Source organism: Poecilia reticulata, linkage group LG16 (genome assembly GCF_000633615.1).
Source record: "Poecilia reticulata strain Guanapo linkage group LG16, Guppy_female_1.0+MT, whole genome shotgun sequence".
In the NCBI taxonomy this organism is placed as follows: domain Eukaryota; kingdom Metazoa; phylum Chordata; class Actinopteri; order Cyprinodontiformes; family Poeciliidae; genus Poecilia; species Poecilia reticulata.
Window position 1 is genome coordinate 17,425,595 of NC_024346.1, and position 24,097 is coordinate 17,449,691.

General features: G+C 38.3%; 2 protein-coding genes across 9 annotated transcripts in view; both read right to left on the minus strand.

Annotated features, from left to right (window-relative positions):
- Positions 1 to 592: 592 nt before the first annotated feature.
- On the minus strand, positions 593 to 18,247 carry tppp (tubulin polymerization promoting protein). Of its 7 annotated transcripts, none has more exons than XM_017309543.1 (6): positions 10,113 to 10,333; positions 8,716 to 8,766; positions 6,791 to 6,868; positions 5,848 to 6,183; positions 1,028 to 1,181; positions 593 to 942 (listed from the first exon to the last, which is right to left on the minus strand). In XM_017309543.1, exons 1-6 carry the CDS (start codon positions 10,247 to 10,249, stop codon positions 733 to 735), a joined length of 966 nt encoding a protein of 321 aa, XP_017165032.1. In that variant the 5' UTR covers positions 10,250 to 10,333; the 3' UTR covers positions 593 to 732. The 7 variants fall into 7 exon arrangements, with proteins under 7 accessions (XP_017165032.1, XP_017165034.1, XP_008430778.1 ...); XM_017309545.1 differs by lacking the exon at positions 10,113 to 10,333 and adding an exon at positions 9,923 to 10,081; XM_008432556.2 differs by lacking the exons at positions 8,716 to 8,766; positions 10,113 to 10,333 and adding an exon at positions 17,746 to 18,247.
- A 462-nt stretch (positions 18,248 to 18,709) lies between these two features.
- zdhhc11 (zDHHC palmitoyltransferase 11) overlaps positions 18,710 to 24,097 on the minus strand; it is a 7,937-nt gene continuing 2,549 nt past the window's right edge. For both annotated transcript variants that reach the window (XM_008432552.2, XM_008432551.2), the window contains exons 2-11: positions 23,555 to 23,773; positions 22,701 to 22,879; positions 21,690 to 21,791; positions 21,492 to 21,616; positions 21,254 to 21,409; positions 21,032 to 21,156; positions 20,913 to 20,962; positions 20,771 to 20,825; positions 20,583 to 20,661; positions 18,710 to 19,888 (exon numbers count right to left, since the gene is read on the minus strand). In XM_008432552.2, coding sequence (XP_008430774.1) covers positions 19,749 to 19,888; positions 20,583 to 20,661; positions 20,771 to 20,825; positions 20,913 to 20,962; positions 21,032 to 21,156; positions 21,254 to 21,409; positions 21,492 to 21,616; positions 21,690 to 21,791; positions 22,701 to 22,879; positions 23,555 to 23,773 — 1,230 coding nt within the window. In that variant the 3' untranslated portion in view covers positions 18,710 to 19,748. The remainder of the gene's footprint in view (positions 19,889 to 20,582; positions 20,662 to 20,770; positions 20,826 to 20,912; positions 20,963 to 21,031; positions 21,157 to 21,253; positions 21,410 to 21,491; positions 21,617 to 21,689; positions 21,792 to 22,700; positions 22,880 to 23,554; positions 23,774 to 24,097) is intronic.

Sequence of the window (24,097 nt, forward strand, 5' to 3'; positions counted from 1 at the left end):
GGACCGATGCAATAATTTCCTACAAGATTTTCTTGGAAAAAATATGCACACGATTTAAATGTGTGTTTCCATTATTCAAACGGCTTTAGGAACCTCCGCGTTATTTAGTGAGTCTATGAAAGAAACTTAGAAACTGGACAGCAGGCTTTCTAAACACAGAATTGATAAGTGCAGGTGGGGGGGGCAGTGGGGGGGGGAAGAACTGAAGATGAAATGAGGGATTAAAGTTCTCGAAACAAATAGCAGTTATATCTGTGTCAAACAGAAAGAGGGCCATTCATCTTTAACCCGACACCATTCTTTCACCAGACAGGGTAATAGAAATATTTCAAATAAAAAAAAGTGCAATTTTTTTTTTCTTTTAAATCAAACTGTTCTGTTTTTGTTCTTGGCACTCTGTTCATTGTGCTTGTTAAATATTAAGGGGCCCTATCGTAAGAGGCTCTAGCAGTCCCTCTCATTGGTTCTTCTCAGTGTTTGGCAGCAACTCGGTATCAGACAGGAATGTACCAGCTGGTGATGACTTCGTAAAAATACATGTAAACAGTTTTCCAGTTCTCACACAAAGAGAATAGTTTAAAAACCATCTTTCTTTTTTTTTTGTTTAAATCTCTTACACACAGACGTACACATAAAAACAAATGGGCTGGCAAATGTATGAGCTTGTATTTTGTGCTTTCTAGGAGTACTCTGTAGAAAATCATCTTAAGCGGTCGAGGAAATGTTTTGCCTTCACATGGGTCGGCCCTCGGTGGGTTTGTTCACTTTCTTTTCGTACGTCCCTCGATGTTTGTATCCCGATACGTATCCCGAAGTGTCGACGAGGTCCACCCGGCCGGCCTTCCCCTTCCCTCGGCCGGTCTCGTCGAAACGCTCCTTGTGCGACCCCGTGAACTTGGTGGTGTCTGTGAGGCGGCTCACCGTGGGCGAGGCCACAGCTCTCTGCGGAGCGGTTTGCACAGCGTTCGAGTCACAATGATGATTGCCGGTGAAACCGACGTGAATTTTGTGACGGATGAAGTCTTACCGTGACTCCAGCGATGACCGGCGCCTTCCCCTCAATCAACTTGAAAACCTCGGCCTCGGCATCCTCTCCAGTCTTTTCTTTGTATTTCTTCCGAGCCAGCTCTCCGAGTGCCACTTTGAATTCTTCGAACACGATGGTTCGACAGGATTTCTTCCTGAAAAGTTGGAGCAGAAGGAGACCAAGTTTAAGTTTGGGGAAGCTATACTTGCAACTATGTGAGCATAAAACCCCAAAATATGACTATGTAAATGACTTCGGTATTTTTGCTTCCAACGAATGAGACGTTCCTGTTATCTTGAAACAAAACGAGAGAAGAAAGGTAGAGTGATATCTCAAATAACATAAACATCTGGTGATGCTCCGACAAAACCGCAGCTTTTAAGGCTTGCTTTATCAACAGGCCTCAGAACAGATTGAAAGGGCTTAATTCAATTTTATTTATTTTTTATCACCTTGCAGGCTCACAACATGAATCATCCTAAGACACTTTAAAGGACAAATGGGTCCATTAAATGTCTAGTTACATTGAAAATCTAAAATAATTAACAGCAATCCTATTAAAATGCATGTAGCTATAATCCATTTCAGACTAGTTAAATGGTGCTTTTTAAATACCGGGACATTTTCTTAAAACTTCAGTGTATTCTATTGGGATTTAAATGCAAAGTATAATATTTAAAAAGATGGGAAAAGACATAAGATTTGATGTTTGCATTAGTTCTCTCTTACTGTACCTCCTTACAGTCCCTTGAACCTGCAGAATACGACCAAGTATCTGTGAAGGTGTTGAATTCCCATGTAACAGATCACACCTTGAAAATATCACAGGCCATCAATCATTGCTGCTCTGAGAGCACTTCAGTTGTTTAACTCGCCTTTTGCCCGTTTCACTGCTACGTTAAAAGCCCTTAGTAACACAAACACAAACAGCCATTGCTGTGGAGATAAATCACCCAAACAACAGCCTATAAAGCCAACGATCTCCCCAGGCAACCATGCTGTCATAGCAACAAACTACAGCAAACAAGAAATGTTTGAGTTTTACTATCAGTTTGACTTTTTCGGTGACCCAGTGGTGGTTTTGTTTTGGAGATCGCTCGGTGGTGAACATCTGATCCTGTGCGTCTGTTTCACGCCGTCTACGGTCAGGGAGGAAGCTGGACTTTCAGCTGCTGCTTCTGCAACACGTCTCTCTCTCTCTTTTCTGTTTCACCAGGCTGACATGCTCAGTTTCTTACAAGAAATGGCAAGTGGTTTATATGTATGTGTATGTATGTATATGTATGTATACAGTATATATATGTATGTATATATATATATATATGGAGTAAATGTAAAATATGTATGTATATATTATATATATATAAAAATTCCCTTCTCTCTCTTTCTCTTTCATCCTCTGAGCTCTGGTCCTCTACCAGAGGCCTGGGAGCTTGAGGGTCCTCCTCCAGTATCTTGGCTGTGCCTAGAACTGCACATTTCTGGACTGAGATGTCTGATGTTCCTGGGATCTATTTTAGCCACTGCTCCAGTTTGTAGGTGACTGCCCTGAGGGCCCCGATGACCACAGGCACCACTATGGTCTTCACTTTCCAGGTCTTTCCCTATTCCTCTCTGATGCCCTGGTATTTCTCCAGTTTCTCGTGCTCCTTTTTCCTGATGTTGTAGTCACTTGGTATTGCTACATCCACCACAACGGCTTTCCTCTGTTGTTTATCCACCACCACAATGTCCGGTTGGTTCGCCATTACCATTTTCTGTCTGGTTCTGGAAGTCAGTCCCACAGGATCTTAGCTCGGTTATTCTCCACCACCTTTGGGGGTGTTCCCCACTTTGATCTTGAGTGTAGTACTTGGTTGCTAAATAAGCCACTTGGTTATGTCGTTCCATGTACGCTTTCCCTGCCAGCATCTTGCACCCTGCTRTTATGTGCTGGACTGTCTCAGKGGCCTCCTTGCACAACCTACACSTTGGGTCTTGTCTGGTGTGGTAGATCTGARCCTCTATTGCTCTGGTGTTTAGGGCCTGTTCCTGTGCAGCCAGGATGAGAGCCTCTGTGCTGTCCTTGAGTCCTGCTTTCTCCAGCCATTGGTAGGATTTCCTGATGTCAGCCACTTCAGTTATTTGTCGGTGTTACATCCCATGTAGGGGCTTGTCCTCCCATGATGGTACCTCCAGCACTTCATCCTCTGTTCCCCATTGTATATATATATATATATATAGGAGGGGGTACCCAAAAGTTTCCAGAATAACGCTGCTGCATGCACAGTTTTCATAGTACACGATTCTGCTGCTAGTTATTTGTTCATCCACGCCTTCCCAATCAGTGTGCCAAGCGGCGTTGATGTGGAAGGTTTCGTCTACCCGCAGTGAATTTTCTTGGAAGAGCTGTTTTGTCCAGCCGCCGTTTTTCTTCATGGAGAAGTTTTATGAGCAGCGCGCGGCTGTGAAGTTTTGCTTCCTGCTCGGGGAAAAAAGCGGTCGATCATCAATTGACATTTCACCATTTTTAAAGCGGGTGAACCACGAGTAAACTTGACCTTGACACATAGCGTCATCCTTGTAAGTGGTCTTCAACATTTGAACGGTTTCCGATGCTTTTTTCTCGAGAGAAAAAAAAGCAACGGAAAAAAGCATCGGAAACCATTCAAAAAGCCAAGCAGTATCAGGCCCAATAAGGAGTAAATGTAAAATATGAGAAACCCTAGAAAATAAATCCCCTGTCATATGCTGATACTAATTAATTGTGAATTATTTATTTGTCGCCCATGGCTTATGCTATGCTTTTCTGCCCCTGAACTACAGCAGAGACAGACCTTCATTTGCAGCACACTGCCATATTCCCTGAGCCGTACTGCGATTAGCCAATGCGAGTTTAGTTGTGTATGTGTATGAAATAAATACACTTTTGACGCCCGTTAAAAATACATTTATGGTGTAAAGATCAAGAATGGAGACTCTTCTTCCCCTGCTCAGATATGCCTGGATTAAGAATCTACTCAAAACTTAGCCCCTCTGCTCACCTGGGAGGCTCTGAACTGCACACACATCTCCTGATCATACCTCAGTATTCTTCACAATATACTGTGGGTGGGTGTACCTGATAATACTCAGCATTTGAGATGCAACATTTACATGTAATACCTATTGTATGCAAAAGAGCGCAAATCCACCAAGCCTAAAAATATGTAGAATCTGCTTTTAGTTTCTTGCATTTCTGCAGTGATTCTGCAGAACGTTGTTGGCACATTTCTCAGTATTGGCCAACAGATCAGGGTGTAAACAAAGCTGCACAGTCACCCTCTAGATGCTTTTTGGTGCTTGCCAAGAAAATCATTCCCATGCCAACAGAGAGATGGTGTCCTTGTAGGTGTCTCAAAACAACAAAAATTGCTTTGACTTGATGCAACAGTGAGGAAGGGCAAAGGTTAGGTTTCATGGATATAATGAACATTAATGACTAAAATAAAGTAAGACACAATCAAGCTACATGTTTGACATGTATTCCTTTAATTTCTCAGTAAAAAAGAAAGATTATCCAGGTATATAATGTATACTCAGTCAAATTATGCATTTTAAAAAGCCAGGTGTTTAATTTAGGATTTAGTTTTTAGGATTATGTTTTTTTTTCCACTGTTGGTTCTGAGAACAGAAATACCAATGTCTTTAGAATTAAAATGAAATACAGTCTATAGTGTGCTGTTTAGTGATACAACTGCACTAGTTAATGCATGTGGTGTCTTGGTATAGTAATATTGAATAATCTGTAATTTTTTTTTATTATTATTTAAATGGGCAGTTGCTTTTTATATGAGCAGCATTTGTGTTTGACAGGCTATGCATTGATATTCAGGTACTGCCTGTTATCAATAAGACTGCAATGGGTTTCTAAGTCCTAATTTTTCATTATCACTTTTATTATTATTCTCTCTAATCCCAGAATAATCAGTGTTATTCTGATATTATTCAGAATAATACTATATGTCAGACTTTTAAGTTCATATCATACATTTCTATTAATAACTGTAAACAATACATTTAACTAACATAAAATATAAGAATAATTTTTTTTCTATTTATTTTATTAAGGACCTCCATAGACATCAAAACTGCTAAAAACAAATACATTCTTAAACACCAGCAAAACAAACTTTACAATTAACAAATGCAAACTTTGCAGGATTTAGTTAAATTGTCTGTGCTGTATATGTTTAAATGTAAACCTTATTCTCTAAATTATTTAGCACATACTCTGTTAGCGATAGCATATTTATGGCTAAAGACAAATAAAAAATACCCTGGTAATAACTCAGTTTATCAACACAAATCAGTTATGGGCGCCCTGTGCACTTGATGAAGTTGTGCTGCTAAACCCTTTTCTTTGGCTGTCAAACGATATTGAGGTCACAATCATTGTTGTAGCGACTCTACATCAGTAAAATCAGACGTTAAAATATGAATCAGCAAAGCCTAAGGAGATAAAAGATGAGCCATGTCTGGCCTTTAGCTCTGGCTGCTTTCTGATGGATAGCTTCATCTGAATTAAACGAACACATGAACAGATGTCATAATTTAGTACCTAATGAAGACCGTGAGCTTTCTTGGTCTATAATAAGCTCACAGTGATTTCATCTTACCTTGATCTGGAGCAATCAGTTCTTCCAAAGCAATTGAATCCAAAAATAAATGCACAAACATGCCTGATGTAGTGTACCTTTTTTTTAGGGTCTGGCATATATAATTGTAGAATAAACGGTCACATTCAAGAGCACTGATAACATTATGTTTTCATTTTAACGTGAGATTTATGGCTTACTTACTTGACTTTGCTGAAAACGATGTCAACATCAGTGAGGGTGACGTTTTTCCCATCGATCACACCGCAGTCTTTACAGAGTTTGGACCAGTTCTTGCCGTGCATCTCCTTGCCGGTAGCGCGAGTGTCACCATGGATGGCAAAGCGTCGAAAGGACTCTTCCAGAGCGGTGATCTCCACTGGTGTGGACGAGCCCATACCTCCATCACTGGTCCCATTAGACTCCGTCGAAAGCCTTTTGGATGTTCGGTCTTTAGAGTGTTCGCTGTGTGGCCGTAGAGGGACGGCGCTCATGTTGGGGTGCTTAGCTGTCTGGACTTTAAAGTCGTCTATGTTGTCTCTGCAGGCGGAAAAAGTATGTTTGGCCACGCTGTAAATATGAGAAGTACGTCTGGAAATCTTTAATTTACATCTACTAAAGCCCCTCTGAAAACAGATCATTGACTTGTTAGATAAAATAAGAACAAACAGTGAATAAAATATGTGATTGGAAAAAAAATATTTATGGTAATTCTACCTAAGCTTAAACAAGAAAAGTTTGGTCTGATTTAACCACAAACTGTAAGAAATAAAAAGTGTCTTTTTATTCAGTGAATGTAAAGTTCTGGTTTCAACTGTAGGTCTGATCTAATCCATATCTGCATGGCTGTGCGCAAGTCCAAACAGTTCTACGGGGAAAAAAAAAAGAAAAGTAAATCATGCTCTGAGGTCAAGTCACTACTTGCTTTTGGTCTTGTCAATTTGTAAGGTGTTTTCAACATTTTCCTGCTGGGCTGGAAACGTCAGATGTGTTCCCAGACTCACGATGAGCGTACAAATGCCTTATAAGTTCTGGCACCAACATGAAACTGATTAACAAATATCTGTAGAATTTAAGGGCGAATAAGTCAAAAGGAGAAAGTCATTGGAAAATATGTTAGATTAAATAGATGACTACTGAAACTTACTTCTGGTCTCCCATGGTTGAAAAGGAATTTGAGTCCTGTGAAATGCTTGTATTAGATGATTTTTGTGTTCTTCTTGTGCTGTAAAAAAAAAAAAAGAAAATATTAGGATGGGGGTGATTTACGATAGTATACAAGTTAAAACAGAGGCCAGAACAGAAAGGAGAATAGACTTAAAAACACAATATTCTTCAGATCTTGTTAATAAAGAAAGCTGAAGACTTTTTTTTCTTGTTTAACAGTTCCTTCAGATGACTGGTCATCCAAGGTTTGTTATTAGAAAAATATCTAACTGTTATGGTGGAAATAGTGTCCACACAGACGTGAGTCAGTCACACTCAGTCATGGCATAAAGGTCCTCTTCATGTCGGTGGCACAGAGCAATCCAATCTGTTACCTCAAAACAACCCCGTGGAGCTTCTTGAGCTTCCTGTGACTACTTTCTCACTGTGAGGTTGTCTCTAAACAAGGAGTTTATATTCTGAGTGGAGAAAATGTTGTGATCTGATTTTCCAACAGGAGGTCTTGTTTTGGAGATATATGAAACTTTGACATTTATGGAATACAAATCCAGTGTCTTGCTTTCTGTGGTAGAGCGGCGATGGCAGTGTAGCATAGGGTGAAGTGTAATTAAAAATCACCAGATACTGCTACAAATGCATTGGGGTGTTGTGCTTAGTAACAATGAAAATGATGACTTCGCATGCATTACAAAATAACACTGGTGAACTCGCTTGGTGAATAATATGGACAAAAACTTATTGATGCCCTTCCAGCTTTTGCTATATTAATCAGGTGCTGTTGTAAACTATCTTGTTGCTATGGTTATGCATCATAACAAATGTGCAGGCTATAAAGGGTAATAGCAAATAACAATCCAGCCTCCAAAAGGCAGATTTTCCACCAGAAATGCGGTAATTAAAATGTCAAAAAAATAAATAAAAAATCGCAATGAAAGTGACAGAGCTACTTCAACGTGCTGTCAATTCCACAAGTAAGAATAAATGCTACACTCAATTATGTACTCTGCTCTACATTTTATCAACCACAGAAAAACAACAACAATAGATGTTTGAGTGTCATCCAAACACGTAAATACTTACAAAGACGACATTTTTACAAGGTTCAAAGTGTACAAAGTACATACAGAGTACTCGTGAGCAGTTTGCTTCTAACTGCCTAAATTCTTGTTGACAAGGTTACAGAGGAAAAATAAGTAAGAGATAGTTTGCTCCTAAGAGCGCTCACTCGGTCATGTTTCTACAAATACAATATGGCAAAGATCGTTTGTAGTCGAGATGTCACACTCTAATCAAATTTCAAACTCAACGTTTTTTAACGTTGAGTTTAAAAACGTTAAAACTCAACGTTTTAACGTTGCAAAGTATTTAAGCAATACTTTGCATTGCTTTGAATTTGAATTTAGTCATACTTATTTAGCAACTTATTAATATAGCATATTATACTATAAGCTAATTTACAGTATTTGACAGAATGGCATCCCATTCACACAATTAAGTACAATGAAAAATGAACTGAAATGGGTCCAACGTGAGTCCTAACTAGACTCAACTCTCACTACCTGCTTCTGGGGCTGCTATCTGTGTGATTTTATGACAGTGACACCCAAAGTGTTAGCCAGCAAACCATTTGGGCACAATCAGTTTTTAAGAAAAAAGGCCTATTTCTTTTGTACAGCTTGCAAATGTTTTTAGGTTTGCCCGAAGAATTTAAAAGTTTTTGTTGATTAAAATGTCTTTCACTGTGGAGAAGAAAGGCTATATTGGCGGTTATAGTTTTATGTCAGGTGTCTTGCTTTGAGTGCTGTGCTCAGTATGCCTAAACAGCTGTTGTTGAGTCTAACCACAGCTCAGACACTAGTCATTAAATTGCAAAGAGATTCAAAGCAAAGTGGTATGAAACAGAACCTTTTTCTGTGGGTTTTGTCTCCACACGATAGACCGGAGGCTGGAGCTACACTAAAAGATCAGAGACAAACAATGTTAGCATCAGCCTAACTGTTGAGCAAACTGCTCCATATGGAAACTTCATTAGTAAGAACACAATATGCGTTTATTGAACAGTGGAGCTGCAAGTGTCATGCCGGATAAAACTCCAGAAACAGTTGATAGAGCTATAATCATTTTAGATAATGCATTGCCAAAAATAATTGAGGCAAGTTTCTTCGGTCTGTTTTTAAGTTTTAATAGTGTCTCTAATCAGTGATCAGAATGCCACACCAAATTAAGAACTCCCGCTATTTCATGTCTTTAAACCCACAGAGAGGAATATGAAGTACACTGAAGCGCCTTGTTTGAGTCTGACTAAAAGATAAAAATAAACCTGGAAATTATCTATTTTTCTATTGGATTCAAAACTGCTACTTCCATTAAGAAAACCTAAAAAAATAAAATAAAACTAAATTGGTCAAAATAGAATTTTGCAGGTTAGACCAGAAAGAGAACAAGAAGTTAGGACCGGTGAGTAAAAGCCTGATCATGCATCTCAAAATGTACGCAGCTGGGTTTGCAACAAAGTGGAGAGGCTCCATTTTTGGTTATAACAAACAACAAAAACGAGCAGCTTAATATTTTAAGATGTGCAGTTCAAGTTATTACATCATAGTAATGGAAAGAACCAAGCAGTTTGAAAACAACCAAATTTTATGAAGCAACCTCCCAATCTTTTTTTTTTTTTTTGCAACAATCATGATCTTAAAGTGATTCTGATCTGAATATGTAATGAACACCACTGTGCAGAGAAACATCCAAAAATCAAAGTGGAACAAATGTGTTAACTTCAACAGCCTCCAAATAAAGAAGATTACGGTTGACATTGAAATTATTTGTTGCCTAATCAAAGCCTTAGTATAATATTCCTTTTTGGCATTGGTTTGCTTATTTTCTCTATTTTCCTCAGGATGACTTCACACAGTCTGAGCTGAGGGGTTCCTCTCTAAACCTGATTTGCATCTATAAATAAAAGAGCAGCAGCCTCATTCCTCCTTAAGTCAGCTATTAATACTCGTACAAGGTGGTAAAAAGAAACAGTGTGAACGTAATGCAGTCCTGCCTGAAGCACATTTATAGGAAAATATCATAATATTCTAATTGCAGTTGATGGGTTTCTGCTCACCTTTCTGCTGCTCCCATACTCAGCACAGCATCCTTAAAGAAATGAAGGTTTGACCCGAAAGCCACTAAAATAGCGTACTCTCAGTCACCAGTAAAAAATATAAATCCAGCATGCAATCCAGAGAAAGAGCAACTTTCTGTGGATCAAACCATCTGCTCCCCTAAGTCTCTGGTAAAGAGCGTTCACTCACCCCCGAGAGGCCGCGGCAAAAGTGAAGGGCTTTGTCTCCGTGACCAAGTGACCCACAGTCTCAACTGTGACCTCACTAAGTACACTTAAATACTCAGAAAAGTTCCCGTTTTCAACTGCAACACACTGACAGCGCATAATGCCATTATATTAAGCCACTCGTTATAAGAGAAAACAGAAGAGATTATTAATGTGTATGAATAATGGCATTTATAGCTATGGACACTAGGAACCCATTGTCCGGTGCGAGTGGCTGCTCAGTCTGACCCCATGCCCATTTCTGAACACATACGCATGGTGACATCGCAGAGCAACACTATTGACGGCAGAGCTTTCTGTCATATGTCATCCAACACTTGTGCCAAGACAAATGAGATAGAGGTTCCTAAGGCCTCAATGTGACAGCACTGAAACACAGAATAAAATAAAATTCATACAAAGAAACCTAGAAATCCTGATGTAGCTACAAAGCAAACACATTTGGTCAAACTGCAAAGATGTCTTACCAAATTACGTTTACTAGGCAGCTTAAATCCTAATTAATTTTAAAGTCTGATTATTGGGTCTTTAACCCTTATGACACATTATCCCTCTGTCACCATTATACTCCTTTCCTTTCTGCAGGTCTGCCTATGATTTTCAAAAACAGAAAATGACTGGATAGAGTGAGCCAGTATTAAAAAGGTGCTTTGTGAATCAGGATTTAAACATTACATCTGGGCACGGAGCGATTAGAGATTTCCACATTTTACTTTCAATAAAAACACCCCAAGATTGAACATAAATTTGTTTAACTCGATCTACTTGCTTATATATAGAGCACTTTAATTGATCTAAAAAAAAAAAAAAAAACGAACCTTCTTTCTCCAACTTGGTCTTTCATGACCCACAGAGAGAATCCAGCCTGAACATGAGGATGAAGATGGTAACATGAGTAATAGAGAAAGAGGATGACATCATGTGAGGAAAAATATCAATGTAATAAAGAAACTGTGGTCACAGAGAACGTAAGAGGTATTAGACGAAACCATGAGATCGGTAAATAATTGGGACGTAACCGAGTTGTAGAAAAGAAGCATGCAGTGGCGGGGGCTCCGATAACAATACGAGCAGTTTATTTGTGAACTAGATGTTTTTGGATGATGCCCAGAGGACACAAATACAATTATTAGTTCTGATGTAATCAGGCCACAGGTCAGAATGAATAATCGTGAAGGTGAAGTAAAAACCACAAATATTCTTTAAGGATAATCAGTTTGCAAGTATAAAACACATCCAGGGGTGAAAAATATTTTCCAGCTAAATGTTTAATTCTTACATGCAGCGATGTATGTGGCAGTGGAGAAAAAGGATGAGAGAATATCATGCAACAGTATTATTAAATACCATGTTTATTGCCAGTGTGAGCAAATTGGTGTGCTGTTTTTTTTTCCAGTTAACTAATTTAATCACATATATTAAAGGTTAATTGATTCACATAGATTAGATGCAATGAATGATAATGTTTAAAACCCATCCCTTCAGCTTTAAGGTTTTGCAACCAAGCTGTATAAATAACTTTGACAAAAATGCAGACATAAAGCCATAATAGTACTTATACACCGAATGGGTTTTCAGTCATTGCTCTATTTCCCCTGTGAATCCTCAGAATATATTCATTTTAAATGGGCTTTTCAGGCTGATTTTTCACCAGTCCTTTTATGGTGCACTGATGATAAACCAACATACAAATGCAGTGGTTTTCAAAACAACAGTCGGATAATCCTTCTTCTTGGCAGCGTCGGTAGAGTTCATAGAAAAGCTAAGAAACCAACCATAGAAAGTTGTTTAAATATCCAGCCAGCATTATGACATGATCTCGTTAATGGCTGCAAAAAGCGTACTTTGTTTTAGCACCTTGCTAATATGCCTTTAATATATCAGTGTGAGTGTGGTTCTACAAAATCCACAGAATCAAACTTGCGTTCCAAGTTCATATGTCTAAATAATTATAAACTGTATGTTGTGTCAACTAAAATCGCCTGGACGTTTAATAAAAATGTAGAAACAGACAGAAGTGTTAAAGCTTTTTTTTTTTTTTTAGCAGGCTTAAGAATTTGAAACACAGGAAAGAACAATTTCCTTTGTTTAAAACTTTGAACTTCATAATTCTGTAAATCTGTACTAGGAACAAAATGGCATGAACAGCTTAAAAAAAAAGGAAAAGCCTAAGCCAAAATAAAAAAAAATCTGTCAAATGATTGTATCTTTAAATATTCCAAACTTTCAGAGTCTTCTGAGTTATTCAAGCAGCAGTGAGGCTACAGTTCAAACATTGTGTGTCCACTGAGTTCCATCAGCATTCAATTATTAATTTAGAGTGGATACTAAATTAATATAATTTAGCCTTCAGAGCACATTGTGTGTTTGCATGTGCTGGTCTAACAGTGACTGAAACTCTGGAAAACAAAGAAGCCTTTTCACTCCACTCCTCCAATTTATTGTCAGTCAATTCAGCTGCCTGAGTGCTCACCCTCCTTAAGCAACACCATTCTGAACACATGAAAGAGTCACCATTAACATTAAGGGCACACAGTCATTTTGAATCATTTAAAAAAAAAAGACATGGCAATCGAACATATCTTTTTGTTTTTTTTTATGGGACCGCATCGTTTCACTGAAACTTGATCAGCACAATGATCATTTTACAACTGTGCCATGTTTTCTGCTCCAATTTGCCCCATACAAATGAGCTGCCATTTGGTTAGAGGCAAATCTCCAGACAAATCTGCGACTGGATGACAGCATGCTTACATACGCTTGCCTTCTGGCCCTCCACTGCACAGATGAATGCTTTAACAATAAACTGACCCAATTTGAACTGCTTCTATTCATAGCAACAATGGGCGTGCCGTAACCAAAAAAAACACACAAAAAAAACACTGAATTTGCTCGAGAAGGTAAACGAAACACACAGACTGAAATGCATCGGTATCAAAGAGAAAAGACTGCGCTGCTAATTTGGCAGATGGTGTTTAGCTCACAAAGTGATGTCACCGTTGTCAAAGTGATGGGTGCGAGTGGTTGAGCAGGAGGACAGTGTACACCTCCGCCAGGGCACCACAGTGAGTGGGCATGCAGAGATCCCATCTGTTTTCTGTCCAGAGCAGCATCCTTCCCAGACAGATGCTCTGGAATGGGACCTTATCAGACGTTCACGGCTGCAAATTGAAACAGGTTTAACTTACAGGACTAAGCCAGATGTGTCCAGGTTTTAACTAGTTATGCTAAACATTTGAGAAGTAAGGATGGGTTGGTATGAACGTATTCCAAAAAATAAATAGAAAAGTTATGGTCTCAAAATCGCAAAAATATTCCTCCATTTATGCTGTTAAAGGTTATTTTTATAAAACGCAAGAGTGACTTGAGTCTTGTCCGGCTATGTGGAGTGAAGTAACACCTCACTACCCCTCCCTTACCTTTTCTGGCACACACTGCAGTTGCTCCTACACAGTGAAATGTTTATAAGGGCATGGAAACTAAAAGAACACCACCCGTTGCTGTTTTTAGGGTATTTTTTGCTTGAAATTACAGTCGACACACAGGCTAGAGCAGCATGTGTGTGTTAAGCCACAAGAGCAGCTAGCCTGGCTAACTCACCAGCTAACATCAGCTTACAAAACTCTCAGTGTCAATCTGTAAAAAGCAGAATGACAAAAAGTCATCATTTTCTGCACAGTAAGCACATTTACTTAAAATAATCTACTAAATCCAAAGTTTTTTTTTTCTACATCTACCTTGAATCTTCCAACTTTGTGTGAAAAAGATATGTAAATAATGAAAAGATGACAAATCTTTTCAAACAAGTTTTAGCTAAGACTGACTTTAAATTTATTTTGCATCTAGCACAGTAGTTCTTTCTTTTTCAAAACCTCTTCTGTGTTTATTCTTGCTACATATGTGATACATATAGAAAAACAGTTGATGATGATGATTTGCACATTAAATTAAGATTAAAGGTGGTGGCCAACTACCGGATTTCCTTTATAAACCACAAACTTAGAACAGCACATGCAAAAAATGAATAAAGCAGCATTTACTTCAATGGTTGTAATACTAATATTTTTAACACAGCTTTATTCCATCGGCTACTGTGACCCAGACACGCACCATTCACTGGACATGTTTTTTAAAAACTTTATTTGTATATTTTTTTCAAATTAAAATGCGGAAGTGAAATATAGTCAAATAACATTCACAAAACATAAACAAAGCAAGCGCTTATGCAGACTCTCTCCAAGAAGAAATGATACCCAAGAGACTCACAGGACAAGTTTAACACAGAAAGATCATTGGTGGTGCACTGCCTCCTGCCTTCATTTCCCATGTACATAATTATCAACCTGTCTGTAAATAACCAACCAATGCAAGCGTAAGAATGGGCTAAAGGTTCATAAAATAGAAATATGCCAAAATTGATAAGACTGAAAAAGGACTAACTAACATACAGTAGAAATCTTGGCCCCTTATCAGTTTAGCCATTAATTTCAGCCTCCAGGTTCAACTGATCTAGATGACTCCTAAATGAAGACACCGCAACGGTTGAGATTATCTACTGGAGGTCAGAGGTTAGTGGCCTATAACATTTTTAAGGGAGCCTTACTTCAAAAATCATGAACTATTCTTTTAAAGCTTTTTTGTTCCATTATTACTTCACCTTTAAATCCAGAAAAGTGATGTCCTTTGTAATTTGCGCTCCTCTATCCATTTCTCTTGAATGCTTATGTAATCGATGATACAACCAGACTCACTCAGGAGCGGCAAGCATGCTTCAACAAAAGACACAACAATCCCAGCCTCTTTATTAAACAAGGTTTACTTAATCTAAATACAGCCTCCAAGTCAATGCCCAGTTTGACGACAGTCCCCTCTCCGCTCTGCTTCTGCACAGCATGTAAAAGCAAAAAAATAAAAAAATAAAATCATAAAGTTGAGCCCAAAGTCTAAGATTACCAACAATCTGTCTCCAAGTTCTCGTCTCTCCAGTAATCCAAACTGCTTGGCGACTGAAATATCTTGGCAGGCAGAGGGATATAGAGATGTTTTAAACAAACTGCAGCAGTTATTGTTGGCAGCCGCATCCCAAGAAGCACAAGCGCAGCATATGAGAAAGCACAATGGTTCTGTTGAAATTATTTTATTTTACTAAAAAAAAAAAAAATAGAAAAAAAAAAAAAGATGCATGATCAGACACACAAAGGAGTCCCCAACACAGCTAAGATGAAGCAAAGTCTGCTGGGAGAAGCATGACTCAGCTCTAAGTAGAGCCCAGGTTATTTTTGATTAAAGCAGACTGGACGTTAGAAGGTTTTGGCTGCTTAGGAGTTCAAACTCTCCTAATTCCCCCTCCACCTCCAAATAAATATGGATCTACGGTCCCTATTTATTCTGAGAACATTCCCTTGATTCTAGAAAGATGTGTGGGATTTGAGCCATCACCAACAAAAACGAGATAATTTACAGTACACTCTGAGGTTAACTGCTTGTGACAGAGCCCATAGGCTCTTGAACCAGCGCAACGTTAAGCTGTGCTGAAATCTGGGACAAACTCAAGTCGCCATGTCTTTATTTCAGGCAAGCAGTAAGAAGAAAACAGACTTTTTTACTTTGTAGCCAAATCTGGTTACAAATGTTATTAATGAGCTATTAATAGACTATCATTAATTAGCTGTCAAACAGTTTTACAGTATAATGATGTGATCACAGTATGGCGATGGACACGCTTATTGCACTCCTGGTAAAAATGAGAAGAAAGTCTTAAAATAAATAAATCTTTTAGTGAAGTATCATTATCTTATGAATTCAACCTTTTCATTTTGATAGATGCCTCTGGTGAAGAAATAAACAAAATCAATATCGAAAATCATTTGTTTCCACAAACACCACCAGTTATTTTTTCCATGCTCTTCACGTCCCGTTTCAATTAATGCTTCCAGCAATTGCGTATGTAGCGCACTCTGCTGAGTTACACAGCTGTAAACATATCTATGATGTTTGCAGCTATCTGTAAACAACGCTGATATTTAAGAAGAATCAGCTACGGTCCGAACCAAGCTGCCCTCAGCCTTTAGTCAGTCCTGAATGAGGCAACAACAGTAATAAACATCATCATCCTGTTTCCATGAAATGTAAATATGATGTGACACAGAGGATCATTGCTCATAGCCACTCTTCAAACTAGGAAGGACAAGAGAACCTGCCACTCAGGTACTGTATGTGTGATCAATCAGAAAGTGGAATGTCTTGTCTGTTCGTATGTATAAATGAGAAAGTTTGACAGCCTGAACTGTGACAAACGGGGTTGGTCGCAATTTATGTTTCCACAGTGAAATATGGAAAAAAAGTGGAATCTTTGGGGATCCTGTGTCTCCATAAGACCCTTTAGGTCCAGAAAAAAAAAAGTTTCTTCTGTGCTGCTACTATTGCAAAAATAAGCACAAAAAAAATTCCCAAGCTATACAAGGATGTCAGATGAGAACAAGATCGAGCTTTTCAGCAACAAACTTCCCAAGTGGGTTTAATGTAAAACTCAGGTTGAATGTGTGTAAAGGCATCTCATGTCTGCTGTGGAGCACAGTGAAGGATTTGTGATCCTGTGGGCCTGTTAAAAAATGAAGGTGTGAGGAACCTTTTTAGGTATATGATATCAGGTGTCACTTGGAATACTATACATTTTAAATAAAATTGTAAATACAGCTGATTATTGCATATTTCTGCAGGATTAATGATTCAAAACATAAAAACAAATCCACATGGGAGTGCTCCAAAGACCATTAGTTAAAGAGAAGATAGGTTGAGCAAGAACTCAGGATCGTGTTGGATTTAAAGAGACGGTCACAGATTCTTCTCTCTCATGATGCTTAAAACTTGCACAATTAAATGTTTTAGAAGATTAGGTGCTGTTTAATTGTATACAATATTAAGAACAGAACCAGGAATTGTGCCTCGAAGGACTTCTATGAAAACAATTATGCCTAAATAATACTTTCCTTCTTTTTTTTAGTGAGCTCATGATACTGCTATAAAAGATGGGTATGTTTTACACACTTTTACCAGGGGTCCCTATAAACACAAGAACATCCTGTCCTTCATTCTTCGGGAAGCTAATATAAGAGGGAGGGGAACTTTTTTTTTCATGGATAATTATATAACCACCTACACAAAATAGCAGCTTGATGTAAAGGCTACAGCATACAAGCCCCTGTATCATTCAGAAACGTAAATGATGTTTACTAGAGGACCCTTCACTGTGGCAGAAAGCTCATCATGTTGATATTACTGAATATGGCCGCAGCTGCTGCACTGAAGAGCATCTGAGCGCATTTTCAGAAAGAAACATGTTACATAAATGTGCAAATGTCAGATTCACACAGAGTCCACGTGATCCGTTTGTTATTGTGGGACCACATATAGAAGCTTGCCAATGCAAAAATGAAAAAAAAAATGTACCGAGATGACCTGGCAGCCTTAAAAGAGCTAATTAAAAATCAGTCAAAAGAGACATGCAGGACTCTGCAATCAGCTGTACTTGTATTCGTGCATGAATCATGTAAGCCAAAACGAGACGCATTAGTACAAGTTTCAATCAATCGTACCGTTTCGATCACCCAGTGACGTAATCCTTCAGCGCTCCCTGTCGATTTCAGAAAATCATAATATTGCGCGTCGATCCTCCTCGCAGATCTCCTTCCTCCCCCGCTGCGTGATCTCAAATCTGCCCGACGGTTCAAGCCCCTGCGAGATGCTGAAGAGAAACCAGACCGCTGATTGGCTGCCACCGTGCGCGAGGAGCCGTTGTTGTTGAAATTGTGCTGCTACAGTAAACAGCGGAGCAGCGCTCGTAAACATGAATGGAGGACGTCGTGAAAGAAACAGCTTTATTCAAGCTGTATTTACATTTATTTCTGCTAATATGCAAACAGAGCATTAGGCACACAGCAGTAAATTGGTATTTATCAGAACCCTCGTTGGAGTCGATTTAATTTCTGAACTGTGGGTGACCAAACGGAATTATCTTCAGCGACTGTCTTTATATTTCATCATATTTTTCTTCTATTGGCTGAAGCATTTCTAGACTTGCCCTCTGAACCTTTCTTTCTTGATGTCCAGTGCGCTGAGGTTATTACGCAATCAAAGTATGATGTCCTGGACATGGATGGAGGTTATGTAATCCCTGCTCTCCTTATGGTGAAGCATCTCTTTTTCTTTTTCTTTTTTTCCTGTCCTCACATCAAATGTATATCTTAAAGGCATGCAGCAGGAAGTGGTGAAAACACTTCAGAACGGTGGCATGGTTGATCATGATGAAAGCAGATCGAGCAGACTGTAATCACGGATGACATAATTGGCTGTTCAATCTGATTCAAACGCGCCTCCGTGTGGTCAACGCGCAGATGTGCATGTGGATTTCGATAAAACAAAATAGAGCCGTCCTGTATAGCCCCTCAGTGGGGACATTCAGGTGTACCAGACAAACAATTAGCACACACCAGAGGTAAAAATTACTACATTTAAAAAAAATAAAAAATAAGAATGTGTAATAAAAGCAAAGTTACAGTATAAGAAGATGTTCTTTTAATCTCTGTACAAACAAAGCTTTAAATATTTTAAGAAAAGTTTGAAGGAAAAAAAAAAATCACATTGCAAAAAATAAAAATAGATGCACATTAAATCATACAAAATATTCTTTGAAAAGTTAAACAACAAAACAAAACAACCCCTCTACCCCACATCCAATCTGTTTAGCAACTGTGGTTTCAGCTCCAAAACACTCTTCATCGACATACGGAAAAAAAAATGTGGTGCTTCAGTTTCATGAAGCATATTTTCAAAGTAGGGAAGAATTATTGGCATCCCTAAAATGTAACCCTGTGTGTTTGAAAACACTCAGAAAAGGAACAATTCACCCAACTTTGTGCAAAATATAACTGTCATTAAAAAAAAATGACACAAAACAAGCAGAAGATATCTTATTTCGCTGTTCCTCAAACTAACAGCGGGCTAAGAGATTACCAGAAAAACATTTAGATTTCAATTTTATTGTTCAGGTGGGTTTAGTGTTTACAGTGGAAGAAAAAAACTGCTGGAGAAATTTGGATTGAAGACTGCTGCTTCCAAAAACTTTAACCAATAATTAACTGTTCTTTTGAAAAGATAGCATTTGAAGACTTAGAACTTCTTAAGAACTGAGTGGTTTTGGGTTTCAGCTAAAGAAGTTATTAAATAATTGATCATCAAGTGACTGAATCTGAAGTGAGGAACTTAAACTGATAAAAAAATAAAAAATAAAAAGGACAAAATATTCCAGTCCTTAATACCAACATAAATATCTCCCAAAACTGCCTTAGACCGAAACGACATAAGAAAATTGATACAAAATATGAGAAGTTCTAATATCAAATCATTGTGATGTGTGCAAAGTCTAACAAAGTCTGCCTCTATAATCTACTTGTCTACCGTGATTACACTAAATCAAACATGTTTCAATTATTTCTTAAAATAACTATCAATTTAGGGTTACAGTGTTAATGTACCAATAATTCTGACCCAAGCAGCAACTTGTTCCTGATGGCATCAGCTCCCATCTCTTTTCAGACGGTCACTGAGATGTAGGATCCTGAGCCATAACTGAGCAGCCCAGAGGGTCCTGTGCCTCAGGAGTTAACTTTTCACTGGTTCCCTGATCTTCCTCATGTCTGTCAGGCTTCGGACTCATGATGACGCTCATTGACATCGACCCTTAATGACAAAGAGAGAGAAAAAAAAAGTAGTAAAATATGTAGAAAAATTCTTATTTTTTTCTACAATATTGTGCTTAATGTAGAATAAACCTTCACACTTAGCAAATAGAAAACAAAGAAATGGCATAGAGATTTAATTAATTTTGCATCAGTGCTTAATGGGAAAACACAGAGCCTTGCAGCTGTATTCACATCTCTTTACTCTGCTACCCTTAATTCAATGTAATGCAACCAACCATCCTCAAAAGACAACTAATTGGTCAACAGAGTCGACTAGAATGTAATTTATTTTCACTACAAATCCAGCTGTTCTGTGAAAGCCTCAGAGGTTTCTGAGAAAATTAGTTGAACAAAAAGCATCATGAAGACCAAAGAACACAGCAGGAGAGCTGAAACACGGTGGTGGCAGTATCATACGCTGGTGATGTTTTTTCTTTTAACACAGATAGGGATAGTAAGAGTTGCTGTGAAGGAAAATGGAGCTAAAAGATATTCAAAGAAGATCTTTACAATTATGAGGCAGGCTCATAACTGCTCAGATTTGTTGGTCTGAGATCACAAATATGATCAATTATATTGAGGTTTGTGGTTGTAATGCTATTTTTAAGCTATGTTTATCATAAGATATGAATATTTTTTGCAAGGCACTGTGCATATACAGTCAATGTAAGTGTGTATATTAAAAAGTATACTTGTTTCATTCTGTGTTGGATTTTCTGTCCCATAATTGAAACTATTCTCTTTTTCTGCAGACTTCTTAAAGTTTTCCAGCTAAGAAAAAGAAGAAGAATTTTAATGCAACACAGCTGAATTTCTTAAAGTGTACATGGACTTTTCTTTTTTTTTTCTCCAAAAAGTAGAAGTGAGTCAATACTGTTACCTCTATACATATAGAGTCTGACAGCCTGCAGGAAAGTTGATTTGTGTTGGCAAATCTGAAGAAATTGCAGGAAAGTTAAAACATTAGCGATCTCTGTAAAAACCATCTGATGGTTCTTTAAAGTGCCGAGATGGATCATTACCCTGGACTCTGTGAAAATGTTTCCTCACAATTATTTGATGCGTCTCGGTTCTATAAAACAAGAGATTTCTTTAGAGGAAGGACTGAACACAAATAATTAGCATAAAATAAAGTCCCTACCTCTTGTGAGCATGTATAAGATTTCAAAGAGCAGGCGCTTGCACTTTTAGATTCAGTCTTTTGTCTTCTGTCTTGTTTCTCTCGCTTGTTCTTTACGTGATCATATGTGCTTATTCCTTTGTAAACTGGGAAACCAGTGGGAAAACAGGTGGAGGATGAAACAGTGAGGGCTCTTGACAGGGAGAGGAAGAAGAGATAAAAAGAAAGGACCACTTCTCTTACACAGGTAAAGGTGAAATCCCAGCAAGTGACAGAACAGCAACATGCAGACGACGCAGAGCAGAACCGTTACGAAGGCTAATGTAAGGAGACCAGCTGAACTCGTCTTTACAGGAGCTAATGGCAGGAACACCAGCCACGTTGTATTCCCCAGCATTGCTTCAAAAAGAAGAAGAAAAAGAGAAGTTATAACAACATTTTTAAATCATGGCGTTAACATCATGAAAGACGTCAAACTCACTCCCAAACTGTGGATGAGTCCGTAAAATGTGCGGATCCAGGTAATGTTGAACAAATATGAACAAGATGACAACAGTGAGTATGAAGACTGCTAGGATGGCTGAAATTAGCGCCACAAAGAAGAACCTGAAAGTAGCAAAAACTGAGAGTTTGCTTATGAAGCATGACTGGCTTTATTTTATCCAATTCGTGAACTTACCAGTAGTTCCTCTGACCCACGCAAGTGTTCAACCATTTGCAATGATGATCAAAGCCTTCCACACATTTGTTGCAAATTCCACAATGTTTCACTTTGGGGCCACTAGAAGACAATTAATATATTATACTATATTATTATAATTCATTTAATACTTTCTGAAGTGAAAGTTATTATCCAATGTGTAGGGATTTCAATTTGAATGCTTAAGTTTCTCTGTCTAGTGCTTTCACTCCTGCATTTTAACTTTTGTCTCACCAGTGAATTTCTACTAAAGGTCTCCAAATTCAACTGTCCTGGACTGCAACTGGCAAACAGAAGTCCAGAACCGGCCCATGCTGCTGGTCCTGGATGAGTTCAGAGATTTGCTGTTGCTAGCTACAGTCCAAGATGGTCGAGTTGGAGTCTGTCTGCAGAATGAGTGAAACATACTGAGAAAAACTGATGGATACATTTGTCCAAAAACAGTATAAACGTCAGCAAGCAGAATCACACACACAATGTTGTGCAACGGTATACTCCTTAAACGTTTCCATATTATGTCACGTTACAACCACAAACAATGGTATATATAAAAAACCCAAATGCAAGACATTTATGAAAGCAACTAAAGGTCAGGGCCATCTACTTAAATAAAATTCAATCAATTAGTTTTCACTAATAAACTAGTTAGTGACCAGTGGTTGTCAGCTAATAACCGCAATAGCAGAAAACTGAACTAAAGAGCCCATTTTTAGACCAATGCACAGATTGTTCATATTTGAAAGCTGATAAATGCATAATTCTTATGAGAAAGTATCTAGACAAAACCTACATCAGACTAATAGCTAAATGTCACAGACTTAGCTAGCACTATTTGCTAACCAAATATCAATTCTAAAAGTACTGATGATTTACGAAAAGATTTTGTATAAGATCAAATATCTGTTCGCAATAACTAACGGCAACAGAAATGTAAAGATATGACATCAATAATGTTGAAACACAGTAGATGCTGCTGACTGGGATACCTACACATTGACATCACAGAGGTAACAGTGAAGGTCCTGGATGACATGTGCTTGTTTTGCCTTGTCAAAAAGAGGCAGAGGAGAGGAATAGTTCTTTTTGGCCCGAACGGTCAGATCTGCTGGATCTATAGTCACAGTAGCAATGTTAGTGAAAAAGTGTAGCAAAAACAATGAGCCAGAAATCTGAGAAAATAACAGTTACGGAAGATAGCAGCGATGTCTGAGAATTGCAGCAGAATATGCAAGAAACCAAAATCCACAAAGTTTCAAAAATATTAAATTTTGAAGTTCACCATGAATTTTCTACAGGAGGCAGAGACGGGAGAAATGGCACAAGGTGGGAGAAATAGACATGATGTGTTTGTTTGGAACAGTTTTTTCATTGATTATACATTACAGCCATTAAGACTAAATGCAAGCGTTTGGAGTTATTTTTATTCTTTTAATTGTTTTTTTTATATATATCTAAAGTCTGAGCTTGCAAAGTTGGATACAGCTTTAAAAAAAATGGAACAAATAACTGCACACTTTATGTTTGGGGGGGGGAAATATCTGTGAAAATCCGCTGTTCTTTGGTTTCAGACGCTCGAGTAAAATTATCTAGTGTGTTGACATCATGCAGTGTTCATCATGTAACAAAAAGACCACTGAACATACTGATCCAGTCTAACAAGGAGCACAGAAAAGGAGACAGAGTAATGTGTTGTATGACTGGAGGCCATACAAGCAGGCTACACAATAAAACCCTTGTTTTGTTTTTCCATAGCAGTCCAAACAAACTCTTAGCTGAGTCCAACGTTTGTTGATTATTCAAATATTAAAAGAGACCCACAGCTGCAGCGACAGCTTTAAGGATACAGCATAGCTCATGGCATTCCATGGCCGAGGCAGGAGGGGGATGAAGATCCCAAAGGAGACTACGGTGAGGTAGATGTACACCACCCACCCGACCACTTGAAGGGGCTGAGGGGGCCACGACCATCCGTTGATCCTTGGGGTCCTGAAGGGGACCAGCTCACTTTTGCTGCTGCCACGAGTGGGAACTGTGCGTCTAAACCTGCGACCGAAGCAGTTCATCTGGACAGTGACAGAGGAGAATAAGGGCAGACTTTTAGTGTATATGCACGTTCTCCACCTGTTAGAGTGTAGGAACATTTGCTGGGGAAATGAGTTAGGAAAATGAGCTGCTGATAATGAGGGCGAATGTTCAACTGGTGACCAATGGAGACTAGTACATTTCACAACTACAAAAACGGAGCAGAGACCAGTCTATATTTAGCTTATATGGTAAGAAAAATAATTGGAAGATTAACTCAATTTAAATTTTTTTTTATATCTTTAGCAATTGTGTATATTCTTTCACAAACAATATGAACACTGAAAATAAAATTTCTGATTTTT